The sequence below is a fragment of the Antennarius striatus genome, chromosome 8, assembly GCF_040054535.1.
Source record: "Antennarius striatus isolate MH-2024 chromosome 8, ASM4005453v1, whole genome shotgun sequence".
NCBI classification, from domain to species: Eukaryota; Metazoa; Chordata; class Actinopteri; order Lophiiformes; family Antennariidae; genus Antennarius; species Antennarius striatus.
In genome coordinates, this window is record NC_090783.1 from 11,215,843 (window position 1) to 11,242,214 (window position 26,372).

Below are 26,372 nucleotides of genomic sequence, written 5' to 3' on the forward strand. Positions count from 1 at the left end.
TAAGGATCGAGCATACAGGGTTGAATGAAACATTGTACAAAATAGGTAATCACACAGATGGGAAATGTGAACAGTGTGGGGTAACGGAGTCGGTGCAACATGTGTTGATAGAATGTCAGAGATACAAAGAGGAGAGGAAGACCTCGAATGCAATGATGGAGAAGGATAAGGAACTGTTTAATTTAGGAAACCTGCTAAAAGTTGATAATATGGCAAGACTGGGGCGACTGATGGACTTTATGCAGGAAACAAGTTTAATGGACAGAATTTAGGAGGATCCGTCACTAAGGGGTTCTACAGTAGTCTGTAACTGCCTAATCTACAGTTCCAATGTAGATTCAGTAGGTGGCGGTAATGCTCCAGACACAAAGGGGTAACTGCCATTAAACCAAACAGAAGAAGAAGGAAGGGCACTCGACGTAAAAGTTTTGCGAAATCGGGTTAACAACGACCGCCATCTGTGCTGTTCACCTACAGGGTGCCGGTGGAAATTGGACTACTGTTGGTTGAAGAAGGAGTGGAGGAAAGTGTGTTCATAGGGAGAGAGAGAAGAGGACCGCCAAGAGTATAGGACTGAGAGTAGGGACGATGGACCTATGACAGGAACTCACTCACTGCGTACTCACTGTAAGACGCGTACTCACTGTGACAATAGACGTGCTAACACCGGGAGACATCCAAAACACAGTAAGCAAACAAATGGACACACTTTTCCAAGATAATTATTTCATATGTAAAATCACGCAGACATTGGTGGACGCCCTCATTGAACCAATTAACAGGGCTCTTACCAAGTCGATCACGGACTCAGTAAGAAATTCCCTTCAGTATGAGCTACAAAACACGGCTGACTCGCTGAAAGAACTAAAAGACAAATATAGTAACATCGAGGACTCACTTGATGAACAGGAACAGTTTTTGAGGCGGAACTGTCTTATTCTTTTCGGGGTCCCGGCAAACGACCGTGAAAATGTAAATGAAGTCATCTTGAATGTCTTGAAAAACAACCTTAACGTAGCAGTGCAACCTGGTGATATTGACAGGACCCATCGCCTCAGTCCTAAATCCACCACGCCGCGGGTCAATCCACGAGGGATTATCAAGTTTGCCCACTATGGCCTCAGAGACAAAGGATACAGGGCAAAAAAACATCTGAAGGGAGTTACACCAAAGATGCACATACTGGAAAGTTTGACAGCTAAACGCAAAAAACTACTGGATGATTTGCACAAAAGCTATAAGGACAAGCTGGCTGCGAGCAGGACCCAGGATGGTCGCCTCTACCTTCTTACAAATGCAAACCAACGTCACGTTTTAAATAAACTATCTGATGCCAAAAAATTACTGATTCGTTGACTTTGGATAAAGTGTCTCTCTACCCAAATCCGGAAGTATTTAATCATGGATCATAAGACTCATTCTTCTTTCTTAGAAATACTTTGTTTACAAGTTGGCCTGATCCTCCAAAGGGATTTTCTGTTAACGTCACATATTTTAATCAATCTTCTTGCCTTTACTTTTGACTTTGTTTCATTGTATAGCATCTGCTTAGGGTAGTTTAGGTTTAGGTTTAGATTTAGGACATTGCCTACAAAATGCTTAATCTCAGTATGGTATCAATGCCTGTTGTACACATTAGTTCCCTAATATGCCTTGTCCATAATGAGTGATTTTCAATGTGATGACTAATGAAATCAATGATGAAGTACTGGAACAGCACTGTTTTGAAAAGATTGATTGCACACAATTCATACCAGAACATTTCAAACATATTACAATGGCAAATAAGCACCTCCTATCTCTCTTACATCTAAATATGAGAAGCCTAAATAAGCACCATGATGATCTTATAGCCCTGCTGACTAGCCTGGACCACAAAGTTTGACTTCATAGGATGCAGTGAAACATTGCTCAATGAAAAAACTTACCTAGATACTCTCAATCTTGAGGGATATGTGTTATATAATAAAAACAGGGCTGGCAGATCTGGTGGTGGCGTGTGCTTATATGTAAACAAGCTACTTTCTGTAACTGTTCGAAATGATTTGTGCTTAAAGGATGCCCACTCTGATTTCCTTTTTGTAAAAATTAAATTGAAAAATGAAAAAAAAAATATAATAGTGGGGGTGATTTATCGTCCCCCTGACTCCGATCTAAATTAATTTATAACAAACTTGGATGAGTTACTAAATACAATAAATCAATCCTGTAAACAATGTTTTGTTGTAGGGGACTTCAATATAAATTTAGCAACAGAGAGCACTGGGAAAAATGATTTCTTAAATTACCTGTCCTCATCATCCTTCTTCCCAACAATCAATACATTTACACGTATAAAGGATGCATCAAAATCGATCATTGATAATATCATTACGAACATTCACAATATCAGATTTTACTCAGGTGTAATTTTATCAGATATTACTGACCATTTTCCCATTACACTTCTTGCTGATCTGGAAATACGATTCAATGATTCTACAACAGAAATTAAAAGTAAAAACTGAAAGTTTTTAATGAAAAGAATTTATATAAATTATCTGAATATCTAAGAAATCAGTCATGGAACTCGGTCTACTATTGTAAATGTCCAGATGCAGCATATAATGCTCTGTTTCATGGAATAACAAAGTATGAATCTATGTATATTTGAAAAAAAGTCTAAAAAGGAAAATAGAGGGGGGGAAATGGCCTACACAAGGAATTTTGAAATCAATTAAAAAGAAAAATGCCCTGTGTCGTCAGCTAAAAAATGTATCTACTGAAGCAAATAAAACAAAATATATTACATACAAGAATAAATTGATAAAAATAATTCATAAAACCAAAAAAATGTACTATTCTGAACAGTTAAAGGCTACTTGTGGCAACCAGAAGCAGTGCTGGAAAGTGCTAAATGAGGTCCTCAGCCGTGGTCAAAAAGCAAACACATGACCTGACACCATGCTGAATACAACAAATGGCTCCACTGAAAACAATCTTGCAAACTGTTTTAATGAGAATTTTAATTCAATAGGTGAAACCTTGTCAAAAAATATAAGCCCAATAAATGGTGCCTATTACAAACAATATTTAAAAGGAAAATACCCAAACTCTATATCTCACCAACTGATAAATTTGAAATCACTAATTTAATTATGAGTTTGAAAACCTCAAACACACTTGGTATTGAAAATATAAATAATAAAATAGCAAATTCTATAGTATGTGAAATTGTCGATCTGCTAGTTTATTGTATTAACCTTTCACTCCAATATGGAATAGTACCAAGAATGACAAAAATTTCCAAAATTCTCCCTATTTTTAAATCTGGTGACAAAAACGATGTTCAAAATTATCAACCAATATCCATTCTACCCACAGTTTCAAAAAAAAATATGAAAAAGTTGTACATAAGAGGCTAATGGACTACGTAAACAAATTAAATATTTTTACACCATCACAATATGGTTTCAGAGAAAAGAGCACCACGTGCATGGCAATCTTGGATCTGGTAGAAAAAATAAATGACGCTATCGATAAAGGTGAATGTGGAATAGGCGTTTTCCTTGATCTATCAAAAGCGTTTGATACTATTGATTTTGAAAGACTCCTTGGCAAGTTGGAACATTATGGTGTCAGAGGTTCAGCACTCAGTTGAAGCTACTTATATGAAAGGGAACAATATGTGCACATCAATAATCAGCAATCACACCGTAAAACGATTAATTGCGGGGTCCCACAGGGCTCAATCCTAGGCCCATTATTATTTATTATTTATATAAATGACTTCACAAATTCGTCTCAAATCCTTCATAAAGTAATCTTTGCAGACGATACAAGCCTATTTCTATCCCATAAAGACCCCACATTTCTACAGAATACTATAAATGAGGAACTAAAAAAAGTGGATAAGTGGTTTAATTCCAATAAATTATCACTAAATATAAATAAAACTAAATTCATCCTTCTCAGCTCAAATAGAAGCAAAAACAATTTTGAAAACTTGCTCATCTCAATAAATGGTACAAACATTGAAAGATTAAATTGTACCACATTCCTTGGAATTAAAATTGACGAACACCTCAACTTTAAAAATCATATTGATCACCTGGTGAATAAATTATCCAAATATGTTGGTTTATTTTATAAGTTAAGACTCTTTCTTCCCCTTGAAGCACTTTTAATTTTGTACCGATCCCTTTTCGGACCTCATCTATATTACTGTAATGTAGTCTGGTGCAATACATTCCCCAGCCATCTTTCCAAATTACAAGTCCTTCAAAAAAAGGCCATTCCAGTGATCTCTTGGGCTAAGTTTAATAGCCCCACTGATTCCCTTTTCTGTAAATATAGGCTTCTGAAACTCAGAGAGTGAAACTTATTTCAAAATGTGTGTATGATGTACATTGTAGTTAATCAACCTGAGGACAGACTGGCTCAGCTCATTCCTGTCTCTACACTTGCTCATGCCCACACCACCAGATGTAAAACCCTCTTGAGGGGAAAAAGGAGAAAACTAAAGTGCACAAGCTTTGGTGTGACGTGTAAAGGCCCACAGGTTTGAAACGAGCTGAACACAGACATTAAAGCTGCATCATCTCTGTTCATTTTTAAAAAGGAATTAAAAACGGAGCTCTTAGGAAACTATAATAAACAGTAGCTGTTGGCTTTGACCAGTAGCTTTGAAGGGTCGGGGTGATAATTTGACAATTCAAAGTATTAACTTTGAATGGTCAAAATTAATACTTCAACCATTCATAAGTCAAAGTATTAACTTGGGATTTATTTTTTTAATGCAGTATAATGTTTACAACACAATGTGTACTTTTATTAAATTACATAGGATACACATGATAGCTAAAGTAAAGTAGGCAATTAAAATGTATGTAGGGAAAATAGGTATGTTTTAGTCGGGAGGTAAGCTTAGGTAGGTACAGGTTAGGTAAGCACTGAATGTTTTAAATATTTTTTTTATTGTTGTGGGCCCCATACATAAGCTAAATGCTGCTTCAAGGGTTTCCCATTTACAAATATGCATTGCAATATATTGTATGTGAACGAATTTGTAATGTTTTTAATATATATTTGTAATAAAATGAACTGAACTGAACTGAAAAGGTAGAGAGTTGGTTAACGTGATACAGAGGAGGAAGGTAGACATACTGTGTGTCCAGGAGACCAGGTGGAAAGGTAGCAAAGTTAGAAGTTTAGGAGAAGAGCTCCAGTTGTTCTATCACTGTGTAGATAGGAAGAGAAATGGAGTAGGAATTATCCTGAGGGAGGAGTTTGTTACGAATGTAAAAAGAGTGTCAGATAGAGTGATGAGTCTGAAGCTAGAAATCCAAGGTGTGCTGGATTTCTAGCTTCAGGTAGGCATGCTCCACAGGTAGGATGTGAGCTGGAGGAGAAGGAGAAATTCTCGTTGGACTTTGATGAAGTGATGCAGAGGATACCTAGAAGTGAGAGAGTTGTCATTAGTGCAGATTCCAATAGACATGTTGGTGCGGGAAACAGAAGTGATGAGGAGGTCATGGGCAGGTTTGGTATCCAGGAGAGGAATGCAAAAGGGCAGATGGTGGTTGACTTTTCAAAAAGGATGGAAATGGCTATAGTGAATACTTTCTTCCAGAAGAGGCAAGAACATAGGGTGACCTATAAGAGTGGAGGTAGGAGCACACAGGTAGACTACATCTTGTGTAGACGGTGTTATGTGAGAGTATAGCCAAACAGCATAGCATGGTGGTGAGTAGGATGACTCTGGTGGTGAGGAAGATGAAGAGGACAAAGACAGAGCAGAGGACAAAATGGTGGAAGCTGAAAAAAGAAGACTTTTAGGAAGGAGTTAAGACAGGCTCTGGGTGGTCAGGAGGGGCTTCCAGATGACTGGACAACTACAGCTAATGTGATCAGGGAAATAGGTAGGAGAGTACTTGGTATGTCAGCTGGAAGGAAAGTAGATAAGCAGACTTGGTGGTGGAATGAGGTACAGGAGTGTATACAGAGAAAGTGGTTAGCTAAGAAGAAGTGGGCACTGGGAGGACTGAGGAGAGTAAACAAGAGTACAGGGAGATGCAGCGTAAGGTGAAAGTAGAGGTAGCAAAGGCCAAACATGGGGCTTATGATGACTTGCATGCTAGGTTGGACAGTAAGGAGGGAGAGACTGATCTATACAGGTTGGAAAGACAGAGAGACAGAGATGGGAAGGACGTGCAGCAGGTTAGGGTGATTAAGGATAGGGATGTAAGTCTATTGACAGGTGCCAGTAGTGTGATGGCATAATGGAAAGAGTACTTTGAAGACTTGATGAACGAGGAAAATGAGAGACAACAAAGACTAGAAGAGGTGGCTGTTGTGGACCGGAAAGAAGCAAACATTTGTCAGGATGAAGTGAGGAGGGCATTGAAGAGGATGAAGAGTGGAAATGCACTGGGTCCTCATGATACATCTGTGGCGGTATGGAAGTGTCTAGGAGACGTGGCAGTAGAGTTTCTGACTGGGTTGTTCAACAGGATCTTAGATAGTGAGAAAATACCTGAAGAATGGAGGAGAAGTGTGCTGGTGCCCATTTTTAAGAACAAGGGAGATGTGCAGAGTTGTGGCAACTACAGAGGAATAAATCTGATGAGCCATACAATGAAGTTATGGGAAAGAGTAGTTGAAGCTAGACTAAGGGCAGAAGTGAGCATTTGTGAGCAGCAGTGTGGTTTCATGCCAAAAAAAGAGTACTACAGATGTAGTATTTGCTTTGAGGATGTTGATTGAGAATTACAGAGAAGGCAAGAGGGAGCTGCATTGTGTTTTTGTAGTTCTGGAGAAAGCTTATTTATGACAGGGTGCCCAGAGAGGAACTGTGGTATTGTATGAGGAAGTCTGGAGTGGCAGAGCAGTATGTTAGAGCAGTGAAGGACATGTACGAGAACTGTAAGACAGTGGTGAGGTGTGCTGTATGTGTGACAGAGGAGTTCAAGGTGAAGATGGAACTGCATCAGGGATCAGCTCTGAGCCCCTTCTTGTTTGCTATAGTGATGGACAGGCTGAAAGACGAGGTTAGACAGGAATCTCCATGGACTATGATGTTTGCAGATGACATTTTCATCTCTAGTGAGAGCAGGGAACAGGTGGAGGAGAAGCTCGAGAGGTGGAGGTTTGTCCTGGAAAGGAGAGGAATGAAGGTTAGCCGCGGTAAGACAGAGTACACATGTGTGAATGAGAGGGACCCAAGTGGAAGAGTGAGGTTACAGGGAGAAGAGATCAAGAAGGTGGAGAATTTTAAATACTAAGGGTCAACAGTCCAGAGCAATGGAGAATGTGGAAAAGAGGTGAAGAAGCGTGTACAGGCAGGATGGAGCGGGTGGAGAAAAGTGTCAGGTGTGATGTGTGATAGAAGAGTTTCAGCTAAAATGAAAGGAAAGGTGTACAAAACTGTGGTGAGACCAGCAATGTTGTTTGGTGTAGAGACAGTGTCACTGAGGAAAAGACAGGAGACAGAGCAGGATTTAGCAGAGATGAAGATGCTGAGGTTCTCTTTGGGAGTGACCAGGATGGATAGGATCAGGAATGAGTACATCAGAGGGACAGCACATGTTAATGGTTTTGGAGATAAAGTCAGAGATATTTTGGACATGTCCAGAGGAGAGATAGTGAATATATTGGTAGAAGGATGCTGAGTTTTGAACTGCTAGGCAGGAGGCCTAGAGGAACACCAAAGAGGAGGTTTACGGATGTAGTGAAAGAGGACATGAAGGTATTTGGTGTGACAGAAGAGGATGTAGAAGACAGGGTTAGATGGAGGCAACTGATTCACTGTGGCGATCCCTGAAGGGAAAAGTGGAAAGGAAAAGAAGAAGAATTAATGTAACTTAAAGTTGAGCATTTCAAAAAGAACACTACAGAACAGTATTGTATTGTATTGTATTGTATTGTATTGTATTGCTGTTCTCTTGGGTATGTTCTCATTCTGTTATGTTTCTTCTCTCATGCAGGAGTGCCACGGGTGAGGCATGGCATGAGATCATGCTGGCTTGCCTGAGTGGTAAGGAGTGTGACCCGGCCTCAGGGAATACAAACCCTGAATGTGGCAGCACGTTTGCCTACACCTACTTTGTGTCCTTCATCTTCCTCTGCTCTTTCCTGGTGAGAAAAAAAGAGCACAGAATGTGTTTTAAACTAGTTCAAGAGCACACTTTGTGTAGACACATAATACCACCAATGCATCCAGCATTATGTCAGTCACATCAAATAAATGACCAATGACTGTAGAATCAACATGCTGAAACAATATTAAATTTGCAGATGATTGTGTTATTGCCAGTCTTTTCAGTGATTGAGTTCAGCCGTGAACCAGTAATACGTGAATTTGTTTCCTGGTGTGGAGAGGCATTTCTGCAACTTAATGTCACAAAGACCAAATATATGTACAGTAATTTTAGACAGTTTTCACCTCTTCTTCAGATTAGTGTCACAAATGGTCAGTGGAATTGAAGTAACCACGTATGAATAACTTGGTACCATTCTTGACAATTGATTGAAATTTGATTGTAATACTGAAATGTTGTGGAAGAAAGGCCAGCAGTGCCTCTTCTGCTTAAGGAAGCATATATATATATATATATATATATATATAAGTACCGCGCGCTAACCGATTGCGCCACTGGAGCTTCGGTTAGCGCGCGGTACTATGACAACAAAACACGGAGGATTCCTATTGGATAAAATTTGACACAATACTGCCACCACATGGTTTGGCATGCTTATAGCAGTCTTCGAAAACGCACTGCTGCGTTTACGTGTGGACGGAGATTTTTTTTTAAACGCTGTCGTGTGGACGGGAATCGTTTTCGATGCGTTTTTAAAAATATCCGTTATCCTGTGGATGGGGCCTTAGAAGGAAGTCAACACGCATATTAAAAAAACCTGACAATAAAAACTGGTTGAATTCATTACAAGTGCAGTCAGTGCGAACAGGGTGGATTATTTCCTGATCTGAAGTTCGAAGCAGATATTTAAGCTCTGACGTTTGTCTTCCTTTTATAATTAAATATTGTGTCGATCGATCGGTAGTCCAGTCGGAGGTGAGGTGCAGCTATTTGCTGCTGTGTGTCCTAAACAATTTTTTAACTAGTTTTTAATGTCAGGCTGCTAATTTACTGGCAAATATGACGCTGTTTTACTCCTAGAACTGACTTTAACGTCGGTGTCTCACCGACATGAATCTCACAGCACGTCGCTGCAGACAGAATACACAAGCCTGAATGGGTCCCTCTGCTGCCCGCCCAGAGCTATCAACTACATTTGTAAATCAATGCAGCACGCCCGTTGGCACCTTTGTCTAGCAGTGACTCTGCTCTTGGAATTTCAGAAAAGGCTGGAAGTTCAGCTTTGAGAGTCTTTAATTCACCTTTATGCCAGTTTCTCCGTGTGTTTCCACAGACTAATAGAATGGACCGTCACTAGATTCCAGATGACAGCACATTGGCATTTTTAAGACCAATTAAGTTAAAAATGGGTTATTTCCGACGCCAAATGGTTAGGGTATACTGAGATCAGTCAGTCAGTCAACCATTGTTTTTGATGACTGCAGCCATACGTCTTGGCATGCTCTCCACCAGCTTCTGACATTGTTCTGCTGTCACAGCAGCCCATTCCAGTTTGACAAATTCAAACAAATTTTCTTTGTTTTTGGGCTTGTGGTTCTCCATTTTGAGTTTGATGATTTTCCACAGGTTTTCAATTGGATTAAGATCTGGTGATTGAGCAGGCCAAGGCATGTTGCGAATGTTGTGGTTCTCCATCCAGGCTTTAACTGAACTTGCCGAGTGGCAAGGGGCATTGTCTTGTTGGAAAGTCTAGTCATTCGAGGCAGGAAACAGTTTTCCAGCTGATGGAAGAAGACTGTTTTTAAGGGTAGTCCTCTAAATGGCCTGGTTCATTCGGCCTTCACACAATTGCATTTGCCCTGTTCCACTCAGACTGAAACAACCCCAGATCATGACTGATCCACCCCCTTGTTTTACTGTAGGGGCAAGACAGTCTGGTTAGTTAGCTTCTGCAGGCTTCCTCCTAACCAGTAAGTTGGCTGGAGTGGGCATCAATTCAAAATTGGATTCATCACTGAAGAGACCTTAGTCTAATCATCAATAGTCCAATCCTTGTGGTCTCCAGCAAAGAGTAACCGGGCCTTCCTCTGCCTTTCATTGATGAAGGGCTTCTTGCGTGCTCTGTGTGACTTCAAACCAGCTTCAACAAGTCTGTTTCGAACTGTATTTACCGAACAAGTCACATTTCTCGACAGTGCCCACTCATTTTTAAGGTCCCTGGAGGGCTGACGACGATTTCTGACACAGGAACGGATGAGTGCACGGTCATCTCGTGGGGTAGAAAGACGTTTCCTGCCACGGCCAGGTAGCACTTTGGTAGTGCCATGTTCAGCTTGTTTTTGTTTGTTATAATGAACGGCTGTCTTGGAGATCTTCAGTTTTTTCGCTACCTGTCTTTCACTCATGCCAATTTCCAGCAGTGCCAAGATGGCTGCCTTTGTGGCTTCACATAATTATTTTGTTGTAGGCATTATGTCGGAGCTGACAACTTCTGAGTTGTGCTACAGATTGAATGTAAGCAGGAAACCACTCTAGGCCTTTGCATGTGCAATGCTGCTTGTGACATGAAATGGCCTCTTATATACCCTGGGAATCAATTAAGCTTAAGAATGTCAGATAGGACATAAAGTATTATGTGACCAGCTGCATTTTTTGTTGTGTTCATTATATTATACGTTTAATGGTACCAGATATTAGAATTAACAAGAAATTGAAGAAAAAACAAGGGTGGTCTAATAATTTTTTCCATGTCTGTATATATATATACAGGTAGTCGTCGAATTACGACTTACGATTGGGACCGACAGATCGGTCGTAACTCGACTTGGTCGTAAATCGACTCTCAAGTAAAAATTAAATCCAGCAGTGCTGGTTCTTGGCTGTGGGTCGTCCGGATCGTCAGCTGGGGCAGCGTGTGGGTTGGTGGGAGCGGGAGACGATCTTTTCATAATCATTGTGAGCTTTGTCTGAATTGTTCGTTTCTTTTCTCCTCATAAATTTCACGATATGGACAGAAGGCGTCGTTTGCCATCCGTTCAATCCTTGCAAATATTTCTATGTTCTATGTCCATTTCTTCAAAGTGTGCACGGAGTTTATTTAACAGGGAAAAGCCTTCTGACAAGCCTTTGGTGGTGAACATTTTTTCTGTTTCCTCCTCTTCTTTCTCTGCTTCTCTTCTCTCTTCTTCTTCCACTCTTTCTTCTTCCAGCGCGATCAGTTGTTCATACAGCGCGATCATTCGTGAGTTCTCCAAGGAGAGGTTTTTTGCCAGTTTCGCTATTTTCTCCCGAATCTGATCAAGTTCTTCGTCACTTTCAAATCCAGCAGAAGAGTTCACGTAACGCTTGACAGTTTTTCCATACGCCATTCATACATTTCTCCGTCACAGCCTCCTAAGCAGCCCAGCCCATCAGTAGTGGGCTGGGCTATTGATCTCACGGTGTGACTGAACAGCGTGTGTGCGCCGTGGTGACTCAAGAGAGCGTGGGAGACTCAATATAATATAATATATATATATATATATATATATATATATATATATATATATATATATATATATATATATATATATATATATATATATATATATATATATATATGAACAGGCCATGACACACACGCACAGGGGGCCTGTGGGCATGCAGATGAGGGGGTAGTAGAGTGGCAGGCAGCTCCTTCACAGTGCGCCTCCAAATGAGCAACTTATTAGGGGGACGGCGCCTTGCTCAAGGGCGAATTTGCAGTGCTTGGGAGGAGAGCTGACGCCTCCCCCTGTCAGCCACTGCCGCCCCGGCACTGGCTCAGTAGTATATTGTTTATGGAGCATCTCTAAATTCCCATTGTTGTTTTTTTTAATTGCCGTATTTTCCGCACTATAAGGCGCACCTAAAAGCCTAAAATTTTCTCATAACCCCATAGTGCGCCTTATTATCCAGTGCGTCTTATATATGGATTAATATTCATATTAATATTGGTTAAAAACATGATCGCTGAAAAAAAGCCAGCAGTCTGGCCGCCAGTCATGCCGCATTCCGCCACCAGAGGAGCACCCTCACAAGGCACTCGGGACTACGCCCCCTAACAACAGTAGTCAAGGGGCGTCACCGAAGTCCCGTCTCTGACTGAGCTGCTCTCAGACGGTAGAGCAGACTGTAGGAGCACCGGTGATTACGTAGCAAAACATAAGGAACTTTCAACAATTCTATTAATAAAGTTCGACTGACTGATCTCAGTATTTCCTAAATATTTGGCGTCGGAAACAACCCACTTTAAACTTAATTGGTCTTAAAAATGCCATTGTGCTATCATCTGGAAACTAGTGACGGTCCATTCTATTAGTCTGTGGAAACACACGGTAAAACTGGCATAAAAGTGAATGAAAGACCCTCAAAGCTGAACTTCCAGCCTTTTCTGAAATTTCAAGAGTAGAGTCACTGCTAGACAAAGGTGCCAACGGGCGTGCTGCATTGATTTACAAATGTAGTTGATAGCTCTGGGTGGGCGGCGGAGGGGCGCATTCAGGCTTGTGTACTCTGTCTGCAGCGACATGCTGTGAGATTCACGGCGGTGAGACACCGACACTAAAGTCAGTTCTAGGAGTAAAATAGCATCATATTTGCCAGTAAATTAGCAGCCTGACATTAAAAACTAGTTAAAAAATTGTTTAGGACACACAGCAGCAAATAGCTGCACTACCGATTGATCAAAATAATATTTAATTAATAAAGGAAGACGAACATCTGAGCTTAAATATCTGCTTCGAACTTCAGATCAGGAAATAATCCACCCTGTTCGCACTGACTGCACTCGTAATGAATTTAACCAGTTTTTAATGTCAGGTTTTTTAATATGCGTGTTGACTTCTTTATAAGATGGCAAAGTGATCAAGTGATCAGGTTTCCTTGATGAGGCTCAGAATGGCTTATTGACATAACAATAGGGGCCATTCAAAGGTAGTCAGGAAGTCATGAATGCAATCATTACTGCCTGAGCAGTGCGACTATCTAGTGGACGGATTTGTGCAACTACAGCCGCTGCAGTTTATCAAATACATTTTATTTATTTTTTATTGTGTGCGCCTTATAATCCAGTGCGTCTTATATATGAAACGAATGAAAACAAACAAATTATTGAGGATGCGCCTTATAGTCCAGTACGACTTATAGTGCGGAAAATACTGTATGTCATACTTGAAGACTTACATTCTGTTGCTAGTATCCTAAAAGCTGCAGAAAGTTTGCCTAGACTGTCCACTGTCCATCAGGGATTGGTCAAATACACAAAAAAGATTTCCACCATGCTGTCAATTAAGTGTATGTAAAAAGAAATTAATCATGAATACTCATCGATTATTTGGACTTCACTTAATAAAAAATAGGAAGTTCAAACATTGTATCAAATGCATAAGCAAAAGCACTTAATTAACCTAATTACAACAGCCGCTTTGGAAGTTGACAAATAACTTTTAGACCTGGGATCACATCACATTTCTTTGTGGGCTGGCACTGTTCCCTGGGAATGTTCTTATGGGACTGAATGAGATAATTTCCACTGAAAATCACGTTACAAATCAGGTACAACCTGCTGACTAGAATAAAAGGTGCGATGATAGTATCTACTTAATGTTGAACCCAGGTAAATTTGTCACATCATCGCAACATTGGCAGCAATGCAGAAAAAGTCCCAAAACCGCTGCAATGACGGCCAGACGGAATATTGCCAACTCAACACCTGATTAGAACAAGGCCAGAGAAAACACTGTTAGTTCTGCACAGAAACCAATCTGACTGGGGGGTCCTATAAATAAAAAAAGAAAGAATGAAATAGAGGTTTATTGAAAGTTGGTCATTCAATCCCTGGCCTTGGGAATGTACATATCAAAGGGTCCTGGGGCAAGATACTGAGTCCGAATTTGCACGCACTATTTGTTCTATTGATATGAGAGTAATTGGCAAACATCTCTTACTTTTTTTGTAAGTCACACAGTTGGTCTCTAAACAAAAAATCATATACAGGTACAAGACACTGGCATCACAATTATTATCATTACATTGACGCAAGTAAGAAATTTAGTTCTTCGGGTCCAGTATTGCATGTGAAAACCATGATGACTGGATGTCTTCAATGCGTGTGTGAATATTAAAACTTGACAAGAAAATTTGAAGATATGAGTTTGTATACTTTTCACCAGATGCTGAACCTGTTTGTGGCTGTTATCATGGACAACTTTGAGTACCTGACTAGAGACTCCTCTATACTGGGACCGCATCACCTGGACGAGTATGTGAGGATATGGGCAGCGTATGACCCTGCCGCCTGGTAAGTGGCTCACACACACACACAGACAGACAGACAGACAGACACACACACACACACACACACACACACACACACACACACACACACACACACACACACACACACACACACACACACACACACTCCCATGCACATATGCTTTAGAGACCATACAAATATCAAGGTAGTAATATACACATGCAGCAGCAAATATTTGTACATAAAAGTGAAAATACAAAACACAGAGCAGATATGTCCTGTAAAACTAAGCAAGTATTACTGTAGATGTGTCTCCAAATGCTTGGACAGACTTCTGCTTATTGCTAATTAGCATGTAACACCTGACTTTCTTTCCTGTCCCAAAGTGGGACCAAGACCAGGTCTCATGATCTCATCCAAGAACCAGGATGATGAACCAGGATCCACATCAAGTGATGGTCTACATTATAGTTTATGTTCAAAGTGGGTCGATTGAGGCTGAGCAGTTTCACTCTTTCTTTCTGAATTCTGTCTTTTTCTCAAGTTGCACAATTTGTGCATATTTGAGATTAAAATGACCCTCTCCTTTTCCTCTTTCACTCTTTTCTTTCTCTCTATGCATTCTGTGTTTCTTCACCTAACCTTCCTTCCTTGTATTTGTCTTGCAGCGGGCGCATACATTATAAGGATATGTACAGTTTATTGCGAGTTATCTCCCCTCCCCTGGGCCTTGGCAAGAAATGCCCACATAGGGTGGCCTGCAAGGTTTGGACTAAATCCCTATAGCACAAACTTAAACGCAACCTGCTCGCCTTTAAGAGACTGGAATGAATGTCGCTCTTCATCACTTTCTAAAACAATTCCTTTCCCAGTGTTTTATTTCATCTGGGTTGATTTTCTCTGGGAGGGCTGCATTATTTGGTTACTTATATCTCATTTCACCATTTAATCATAAAATATTTGTGGGTAGGGTTCTGTTGTATATGCATTTTGTAATAACAGAATGTTTGAGACAATGCAGAAATTCGCATACTCTTACACACACACACACACACACACACACACACACACACACACACACACACACTTGTAAATACGTGGTGCACTGCACTTGCTGTTGTCTTCTGACTAAATGCTGGGAAAATTACATTGATGTGTTCACTTTTAATTAAGTATTATGGAAAAAAAAGTTTCGAGTTTAGCCTTTTTTTAATTTCAACTGGTTTTTCGTAACTTGCGTTCTCATTGTTTAATTTGGGGTTTGGCCGAGAAATGTAAGGTTGCATTGCTAGAAAGTTTGGTCTAACTAATGCCGTCATGCTAACTTTGATAGCTGATTGTTTGACCACTGCTTGCTAGTCATGTGTCATTAAGTATCATGACTTTTAATAGTTATTTTGCTGCTGAACGTAAATAAAAAAATTTAGATATTTTTAGGGATTATATAATCTTAATCTCATGACAAATTCTGATGAAACAAGGTTTTTGACAAGGTCAGGCTGGTGCTGTCATTTTCAAATTCAACAGAAAAATATCACATTTTAAGTGTCTCAGGCCATTCCCAGGAGCCTATGGGTAGTAATTTAAAAAATTCAAAATATTTGCGACAGTACTAAAATTCAACAGGATATCTGTGACACACTGTGTTTATGAGTTATCTTCTATTTCTTTACAGATGTTCTTTCTACAATTTTACGATAAAGCCTTGTTTTAAATTGTTATTGCAGTAACGAAAGACGACCCTGTGACAATTAATCAACCACTCACATGCTACTAGCAGGGCTGGGCAACTAAGACTTCAAATAATACTAATACTAATAATAAATTTACAAACAAATAATGTTTATTTTTTAATAGAGTACAGAAAACAAAAATCAAATTTACCAATACAATTTGGCGGTTTGCTTTACATCACAGACACTTTATTTATGGATGAATGATAAAATAAAAGCCTATTTTAATATTATAAAACAAATACAAGAATTATTATTATTATTTTGCAATAGTAAAAAAGTAATTTAAGTAACAATTGATACATAGGCACCGCGGTGCGCTGGCGCAAGCTCACGCCCCAAATCTGCTGGGTTTGGCTCAAGCAACAGCAGAAGAAGTGGGTACTAAAGATGAAAAAATGAATGAATGCATAATGGACTGATATATACCATGTGTAAACTAATTTGAATTCAAAAAATCACGAATCACGAGACGTTTAATCGTAGATATTGGAACGATGCGTACATATTTTAATATGATATTATATGGTTTTATTCGTATTTGTTGTACAGCAACATGAATTTAAAGTTGAGTAAAAATGACTTAAACCTGATTTTTATTTTTCTACGTATTTTTTTAAACCGATGTAAAATCAAGAAAGACTTAACTCAAAAGGATGTAAGCTGAGATGTATATTTTGTTTTTGTTTTTTTGATGTTCAAACCTGTTTTGTTCTACAGTAGTCATATTCTTTGCAATTTGCAGATGCAATGGCGTCTGTTAGTTCTCTATATTTTCATGAATTCTTGGCAAATAATATGGCATTTTTCAATACTTCTATTAGTGACAGTTATGGATGAACGTGCCATGCCTCTTCATTTTGAGCTATACACTCTTCTTACATACAGTTCAACTGTATTTCAATTGATGATACAAAATGGTGATGATACCTTCTACACTGTTTCCATTAGGCTTTTCTTTTGTGCCATCTTAGCCTTCCATTTTGGTACAAGCTTCATTGTTTGAGATCTGTTTGTTATTTTCCTATCATCCTCACCACTCTACATTAACCTTAAGGGGATAATATTAGGGAATTTGATGTTTATCAAATTAATTAACTGGAGTAAGATTGCACGAAAATGCTGATTTTTGATTATTATTAATTGCCCAGTCCTACTTCTAGCTCCCTCAATCTACCCTGGCAAATTCCAGTCAGTTGTGTTAAATTTGAACAGGTTTCGGTTTTTACTCTACAATTTAACAGTTTATACCTGCTGTTACCTGGAATACAATAATAATGTGGTTAAACTTACTCTGTTTTGTGACTGTGGTGTATGGAGAAAGAAGGAAAGGGATATGATAAGAGTGTGGCTTGGGGCAGGGACTAAAATACTTTTGTGTCCACCAGGATTCTCTTACTGACATCATGTGTCTGCAGATGTTTAAAAACGGTCAGGATCTTATTAAGGATTTGCATTCTTAGTGACTTTTCCCTTATATCTGCCTGTGAATATAGATTCATTTGTGTGTGGTGAGGTTTTTCTTTGTCCAAGTACTGTACACTCTTTTGTTGTTTACAATATGTGAGCTGTCATGCACCTTCTCATGTGGTGTATTTCTGCAGGAGTATTTTGTGTTACTTAATTAACACAATGGAGTAGTTAGGATATGATTCAGCTGACCTCAGATTCTTTGTTGGTTTTATTAAATTTTCACACAATTGTTATTAAAAAATGGTATCTGGAATTAATTTACCCTATCATGACTTTCAGAAAAACAAATGTCTGCAGAGCGAGATACCACAAGCTGTCAGTGACTGAATCTTTATGATGAGGGTGAACTGATTTATTGGAAGCCAAGACCTGACTTGTAGCTAAAAATATCTGGTGGCACAGCCGTGAGCAGAGCTTCCTGGTGGACATGCTGCCTCACTTTTTGCCAAGACAGACTGCATTGACTTGTCATTCTCACTCTGATCTTGGCAGGGGTGCTTTTCTTTGCCTGCTAAAAGCCACACTGCCAGTTCTATGCAATTGGTGAAAGAAAAAATAATTCCCTTTTTAACCTTGTATAGAACTTTATCTAACAACAACTAACTGAACTGAATAACACCTCCTTCTGCAATCCTCCCCTTTTACCCATGCTTTCTCCCTTCCAGTCCTCTTTTTTATTACAAGGTATATCAGACTAGAAACCACCTAACTCTTTCTTTCTTTCTTTCTTTCTTGCAAAAATCAAAAATCTTTCTTTCTTTCTTTCTTGATGACACGCAAATTCGTGAAGCGTTCCACATTTCTTTCTTATCTCTGTCTCACCAGCAATCACATCCACAGTGATCAACTAGTAACCTCTGTGCATTTGTTTCCCTCCCTCTTCTTTTCTTGATTTTTTTTCTTTTTTTCTCCTCATGTCTTCTCCTCTAAACATACCTGTTTGTCCCCCATCTATGTTTGTTCTTTGTGTGTGTGTGTGTGTGTGTGTGTGTGTGTGTGTGTGTGTGTGTGTGTGTGTGTGTGTGTGTGTGTGTGTGTGTGTGTGTGTGTGTGTGTGTGTGTGTGTTTGCATGCGTGTGCGCGCATGCATGTGTGTGCGTGCGTGTGTGTGTGTGTGTGTGTGTGTGTGTGTGTGTGTGTGTGTGTGTGTGGCCCAGCGGCCGGATCAGTTACACAGATATGTATCAGATGCTAAGACACATGTGTCCACCACTAGGCCTCGGGAAAAGGTGTCCCGCCCGGGTCGCATATAAGGTAGACTCGCCACCCAACTTAACCCCTCCACCCCCCTCAACCACCATCCCGCCTCCTTCTGTCCCTCCCTTTTCCCATGATTCCTTTCTTCCCTACTTTCCCCCCCTACTCTCCCTACTACCTCTCCCCATCGCGGGGGTGGAAAATCTCCTTCCTCTCCTCCTTTCCACAACCTCTCTCCCTCCCTTCCTCTCTCCCTACTTCCAGTGGTGTTCTCCTCATTGTCCAGTAGTGGTGGTTGTGGTGGTGGTGAGCGCTGTCCTCTCTTCTCTATCTCCGGCCGTAGGGATGGAGGGATGGGTTTTTGTTGTGCAGTGAAGTGAAGTGTTAGTGAAGTGTTAGTAAATCCCTGGTTTTATTTTCTTTCTGCCAGGCAACAGGAGTAAGGGATTGGAGGAAGCTTTGCTAGTCCTTCTGCAACCTGCACGGACGCATTGCACATGCACAAAGACACACCAATAATCCAGTCATTAAACCAGTGACAGAGCACAGATTTGACAAAGGATTCCCACATTTTCATGACAAATGAATGGTTGTAAGACTGACATCTGTATATTTTTCCCATACTATGCTTTTTGTTAAATGAAATATATAATCAGCTTGTAAAGTAGTTCTGTCTGTTTTTAACTGTTGTCAATAACTTTTGTTTCATCACTTCTATCATTATGACACAAGTATGGTTACTTGTATTGCATTATAAAAATAGCATTCTGTAAATTACAACAGGGACAAGAGGACCGCCAACTTCTTGATGTAACTGCTAATATATGTGAGAATTATATGTGAAAAAAAGGGAGATATTGATGCAAGGCAAAAAGAAAGAAGGAATTGATTCATGGACAGACACCTATGAATAACAGCCGTGCAGCTATTAAATTAAGTCAGATTATATTCAAACAGTGCAAATATTTGCTTACGATGCAGGTACAGAAGGACCGGCAAGGGTGTCTATCTTCAGTACTCTGCATCTCTTATTCCTGCGCATGGCACTAGAGTGCACATATGTTACACTACCACACAAATACACACTACAGTATTCACAAATAATGCTAATAATAATGGTATCAAAATTAAAGGGAAAAGGCCTGGCCAATCTACTTGTTTTGTGTTTGTCAATATATTTTTTGTTTGTTTGTTTATTTTGTTTTTTTTGTTTGTTTGTTGTAATCTGGAGGACATTTTATTCTCTTTTGGTGTCTTTGCCTCAGAATACTTTTGACAAGTTATAATTCAGCATCTGCTGCCTCTGTCTTATTGTCACTTCTTTCTTTCATTCTCAGAGTTAATCATTATTGTCCAGGGGATTGTCTAATTAAAAACAATCTAATAATATGAGGGCATAAGAGAGCAAGACTCAAATTCTTGCTAAATTGTTAGACAAGTTTTAATACTGTATATCGTTAAATAACATACTGAAAATTACTGCATAACTTTCCTTGAAAAATTGTATTTCAACCATTCTGCAGATCACTTTTTATCACCTATTATCTCGCTGTCACATAAGTGCAATGATCTTATACTGACTAGAACATAAATGGTAATTTTTTTAAGTGGACATGTTTGATATCCCTGACTATGGCAAAAAAAATCCAGTTGAATAGATAGACAGTGATGGCGGTAAATTTCAGTACATTTTACTTGTCAGAGTTCAAGATTTGCTCAATACAGTAGTTGATTTTAACTAATGAAGTATTCACACTGGTCATCATTCACATAATCACTTTGCAGGTGTTACTGTAGGTCTCATGGGATTTCTTTCCATACAGAACTTCGCTGCCCATAAATCTTGATGGTTGTGTCCGGGATATTTTCAGGAAACCAAATTTATTTGAAAATAAGCCCACAGAAACCCTTTATAACAACATCTAAATTGAATGAAAATTGAAGAGTCTCTGAGAAGTATCACTAATTATTTAAATGTATGTGCCAAATCTCTTTCATCTCTGTGTCTCACTCTACTTACTGTGTGTTTTCCCACTTTTTTCTTTTGTTTTTCTTCAGTTCGGTGTCTTGTCTTGTCTTTTCTTTGTCATTCTTCTAACCTTGTACTTCTACATCAACTTGTTTGTCAACAGTCACCATACAGCTTCATTCTTTCATAGCATCCCTATGTCTCACTTTTTCAAATTCTTCTAATTTCTTTTTTCCAGCATTTCAATCTGTATTTGTAGTAGTTGCATCACATACTAAAGCCATTAAAGCCTTTCAGTGTTCAATGATATTGTTTCACAGAATAACATGCATAAGAGGACCCTTCCTCACGACTTTTTTCTGTATAGAGATTGTATATTTAGACAAAATGTTTTGACACAAATTCCTGCCTTAGACAACATTTTTGATAACTCTTTTAATGGACACTTGAATCTACTTGCTTCTCTGATCTGCCTTCTCTGGGAAACTTATGTCAATGTTGTTTTTGGTCCTCGTCTTTTCCGTGTATTCTGTAATTTTCAGCCTCTCTTCTCTTTCAGCTCTGTCTGTTTGTACACACAAAAGTCACACACACACATACACATATCTACATATCTACACACACATCTACATATCACACACACATATCTACATATCTACACACACAGGCACACACATGCATTCGCACATACAGGCTATGTTCTTTTCTCTGTTCCAGTTGATTCTCTTGCTTCTTCTTACTCTTTCACAGCCTTCCCTCCCTCCTCATTCTCACCATTCCCTTTTTATCTGTAACAACATATCTTGACCAAGTTTAGACCTACTTAGTTTAGTTCAACAAAAAGCTGTCCCTGCCATGTGCCCCCTTTGATAAACCCACATCACCTTACCTAAATACTACCATAATCCAGTTGCTATGAAGTACAGACCACAAACAACTTCAGTAATCTCTTTTTTTTTTACCTTCTTCGTGGTTATTTTCTTCTCCCAAGGAATGCAACAACTCCAAATCCTCTCTTTGACAACCCCTTTTGACACTGCACCCGTTTGGCATTGAGAGAGATCTTGACTTGATATGAAATACTACTTTTGGTTTCCAATTTTATTAAATAGGAAATGGAAAATATATAAATATAAAAACAACATGAAATGAATCCGTCAATCAGTGGGATCAATCCAGATGTATTGAGGATACTCTCTTTACACAGATGCACGGCTACTTTTATTGTGAAAGTGGGATTTAAGGGAATGTGGGTGGGGTATTTGGTTGGGCAGATGGGATTACTGCAGTTTGGGATTAGACAAGGGGAATAAAGTACAAGTAAAAGCATGTTGCATGCTCTTTGTGTCTATGTTTGTGGGAGTTTTTCAGGATATTGTTAGGTGGTGTTGCATGCAATCCTTGCAATCTCTGTTGCATGGCTATGGTTGACTGCCTGCCGGTCTATCTCCTGTATGTCAGCAACGATGTGGATGTTGGCTTTTCTCATCCACCTGCCATAAAACTTGGCTCTAGGCATGCCTGACAGTCACACACTCAAGAACACAAGCATGTATACAACCCCACTGCTATCGTATTGCCGTGCTTGAAATCGTTGGAGCCCAACGCTCATGTTCATAGGTATATCCGATGGATGCCAACTGGTTGGAATAGGAACCGCAAGCAGCCACAGCTGGCGCAGCTTGTTTTGTTCTATCTACTGGTTTCTCCATTGGTTTTACCTGAAAGAGACATTTAAAGACAGGGAACCTCCTTACAGGTAGGGGGAGCTCTATAACAGATGCTATACAACAACAACAGCAGTCTCCTGAAAAATTGTGCAGTTGCTCCTGTAATACTGTCATTGTGCTCCAGTCAATCTATTTTGTCTCCAAAGGACTCCAATTAAGCACCATTAATTGGAGTCCATGATAATTGTGTGTAAATGGTGAGGAAGGATCTGGGGTTGGCAGAGGGAATGGGGGATTGCTGTATGTGTACTGTTATATATATATTTATATATATATCTTTCTGTGTGAAACAACATAGATGTGTAAATGCTCCACTGCATTCACACATTTGGGGAACATGGGCACAGGTTGGGTCGGAGACCATTCATGCTCCGATTGTTCTTCCTTGTGGTTCTTGGCTGTCACAGTTGCCTAGCAGCAATGGCCCTCATTGGATATCTGTGCAGGGGAAAAAAACAGGAGACGTGGGGACTCTGCTGCTTTCTTTTTCAAGCAAATGTTTTTGCATTAGCTTGCACTGATGAAATTTGCAGTAGATTTAACTCATGAATGCTCAACAATCCATTTCTATTGGAGATCTCATTGCCTAGACTTGAAATCCACTGATTTGACTTTGTTCAGCTACATTGATAGTATTCCTGTCTGAGAGAATTATAGTTACACCCAGTCATTTAATCCGTCAGTATTCAGGGAACCTGGAAAGAAAACAAATGCAGATTGGCTGTTGTCTATGGAGCTCTCTCAACCTTGCCCCCTAAACCCTCTCCCCTTCCCCTTCCTGGAGGATTAGGCACAATGCACTTCAACGAGGAAACGTATCTTTCTCATGTTCTCATCCTCACTGGCTCTCAACAGAGACTGCTGCGTATGGATCTGCCAGTTGCTGATGACAACACGGTGCATTTTAACTCCACCCTTATGGCTCTGATCAGGACAGCACTGGATATAAAGATTGCTAAGGGTATGATTACCAAAGCTCTGAAGCCATTTAATTTTAATCTGACTCACTTTTCTAGAAATTCAATTCAAAAGTATGGTACAAGTTCCACAAAACTTAAGCAATTCTGACACTAACAACCTTCTCTTTCGGTGGGGTGTTGGCATCTGTGTGGTTGTTTGCATGTGTGATGTTGTTGGATAAAAAAAATGATTGTGTGTGAACACTCTGGGTTTACCCAGGCGGTGCAGACAAACACCAAATGGATGCAGAGCTGAGAAAGGAGATGATGGCTATTTGGCCGAACTTATCACAGAAGACACTGGATCTGCTGGTTACACCACACAAGGGTGAGTCGCAGGATCAATGAGCATAGTGGTATCTGTGTGTCCAATCACCAATTCCACCAAGATGGCAGCTTCTTCAGCCAGTATCATTCACTGCTTTGCATCTCCTGATCGGGATAACTCAACAGAAACACTTAAACTATACTTAAATATAGATACATATACCAATATACTTTCTGTACATTCAGACGTTTCTCTAACATAATACATTATACCAGTCCCTGATATTAACAAAATTGATTTTAAAAATACCTTGAGTTTGCATATGCAGTAGCAATTTTATAAAACTTTATTTTTGATACTTGCTAAACAGATAGATTTTTCCACCGATGAGGCAGCAATGCTCAACTTTATATGGACAGACTCATTATTAACTTGTGTAAGATGGTCCTGCATCAATTTGGGAAAACATCTCACACAATAATGTACCATATCATACATGTAAATACACCAGCACCCACATGTGCACAAACACTGGATGCTGCACAATTTTTGCATATGGGCAGCGTATATAGGTCCCTGCCAAAGCCTGAGCTATTGTTTCCAGTATGTCTTCCTCACAGGACAGTCTTGTACATCAAAACCACTGGAGTGGATATAGTAGCACACACAGATACATAGCTAACCAGTCCTGCCATCAGGAGGTGCCTGCTATAGAAAAAACATCTATAGAAGTCTTTTCACTGCAGAAAACATTTAGCAAAAAATTATGTCATTTTAATAACTTAATGATATATATATATATATATATATATATATATATATATATATATATATATATATATATATATATATATATATATATATATATATATATATAAATTAATAACCATTAAGTCATTAAGTTATTAAAATCCATGGCAGCTATTAATATGTTGTCATGTGTCATTTTCCAGTGATTTTTCTCTTTTCAAATTTAATCATGCATATTTGTTGATGCTGGATGACTTGTTGGTATGCCACTATGAAAAGGGCACCACACATAAGGCAATTAATTGCAACACAGTAAAGGTGTTACAATCACATCACAATTCAGTATTTTTTTATATTAAATGTTTGTTAGTTAAACTCTGTTTATACATTCAGTAATTTTTAGGAAAATAATTGTGCTCTTATTTTCCAGAGATCATATTAATACTGTACAGTGTTGAATGGCTTCATAGTGAGGGACCTTCCTAGTCGTCAGCTTATAGTCCTTGTACCAATTTATAAATACAATATATACCTGAGATGGTGAAAGATAGTTAATAAGAGAATATTATAATGTACTGTATATGCAGCTTCTGCTTGTGAAAAAACTATAAGCCTTGTTGTGGTGATAATTGTACAGTGTTGTAGATTGTGTTTGTTTGCTGTACACCAGCCAGCTCAACCCTGTTTAAATTGAAGTTTAAAAACAAACAAACATACTATTTGGACTGATTCTAGAATGAGCATAGCATAATGTCTGACCTGGAACTCACATCATGTTGTAGAAAAAAATCCTCAGACAACACAGATGCTGATTCACATTTAGAAATAATTCTACACACAAATGCTTCAGATCCGAAGACCTAATGTATGTTTTGGCATCCAAAATGAACTTTTGGTCAGACTCCTTTCAGCTTTGCCTCCCATTTATTATTGGTCACTAGCAAGTAAAATACCTCATAATAGTTCACAGTTTACAGTTTCGCCAAAGGATGTACACATGCATTAAGAAAATAAGTTTGCATACATGCTACAATGACATTGCACTCTTATAGAACAGCCTTGCTTTCTAATATTTTGACTTATTTTAAGTAAAGTTATGTAAGGTTTTTTTTTAATATTACATCATTGCATTTCTTTTGCCTCCTCACTCCTTTCAAAACAATTTTACCTCAAAGTTGTCAGTTATCAAGTTTTAAATATTATGAGTAAACATGTCTTATGGAAGTGAAGATGGAAATATTAAACATACCTAATTTAGCAGAGAACATGTATTCTAAATTCGCGTTTTGACAGCAAAAGTATATCATTCCATGGATTGATGTAGAACAGGGTTGTCTGAACCGCTGGTGTACTTTTGTGTTTGTGTTTCAATCTGTCTCGTCCCCACTCCCATTTCCCTCACGGCTCAGGGTCCCATCCCACTTGGGTCTAATCTTGCAGGGTAACTTGTCATTATTTCAGCAGCTACAGATTTGACTGTTGGCAAAATCTACGCCGCCATGATGATCATGGAGTACTACCGGCAGAGCAAGACGAAAAAGCTACAGGCCCTGAGAGAGGAACAGGTAGACTCCTTGCCAAAAAAAATCTCCAACCCAAAAAAAATTTGTGTTCCCTTATCACCTACTTCTTCTGGCCCCATTCCCACAACCCTTGAACTGTCAAATAAGGATTGAAAAGCATAATTATTTTTAAACTAACTTTAACCTGACTGTCTGCACTATAACCCTATTAGCATGCTACCTTGACGTCTGGCATCCTTCTTTAATAGCACCTTGTTACTTCCTTGCTAGTAGAGATACCTGTTTTACTTCCCGCGGTTAGTGAGCAGCCATTCCTGCTGCATCATCTTTACTTTAAATCATATTTAAAGTAAAGATGATGCAGAAGATCAGGTGTTACAAAGGTTTACCAATTTACTTTTTTTTTGTTGTTTGC

The 26,372-nt window shown here is 39.1% G+C and overlaps 1 protein-coding gene across 1 annotated transcript in view; it reads left to right on the top strand.

Moving 5' to 3' along the window:
- cacna1ab (calcium channel, voltage-dependent, P/Q type, alpha 1A subunit, b) overlaps nucleotides 1-26,372 on the top strand; it is a 185,752-nt gene that overhangs the window by 133,710 nt on the left and 25,670 nt on the right. Inside the window, exons 36-41 of the mRNA XM_068320925.1 lie at nucleotides 7,965-8,115; nucleotides 14,270-14,397; nucleotides 15,024-15,120; nucleotides 23,313-23,418; nucleotides 23,637-23,744; nucleotides 25,896-25,999. Coding sequence (XP_068177026.1) covers nucleotides 7,965-8,115; nucleotides 14,270-14,397; nucleotides 15,024-15,120; nucleotides 23,313-23,418; nucleotides 23,637-23,744; nucleotides 25,896-25,999 — 694 coding nt within the window. The remainder of the gene's footprint in view (nucleotides 1-7,964; nucleotides 8,116-14,269; nucleotides 14,398-15,023; nucleotides 15,121-23,312; nucleotides 23,419-23,636; nucleotides 23,745-25,895; nucleotides 26,000-26,372) is intronic.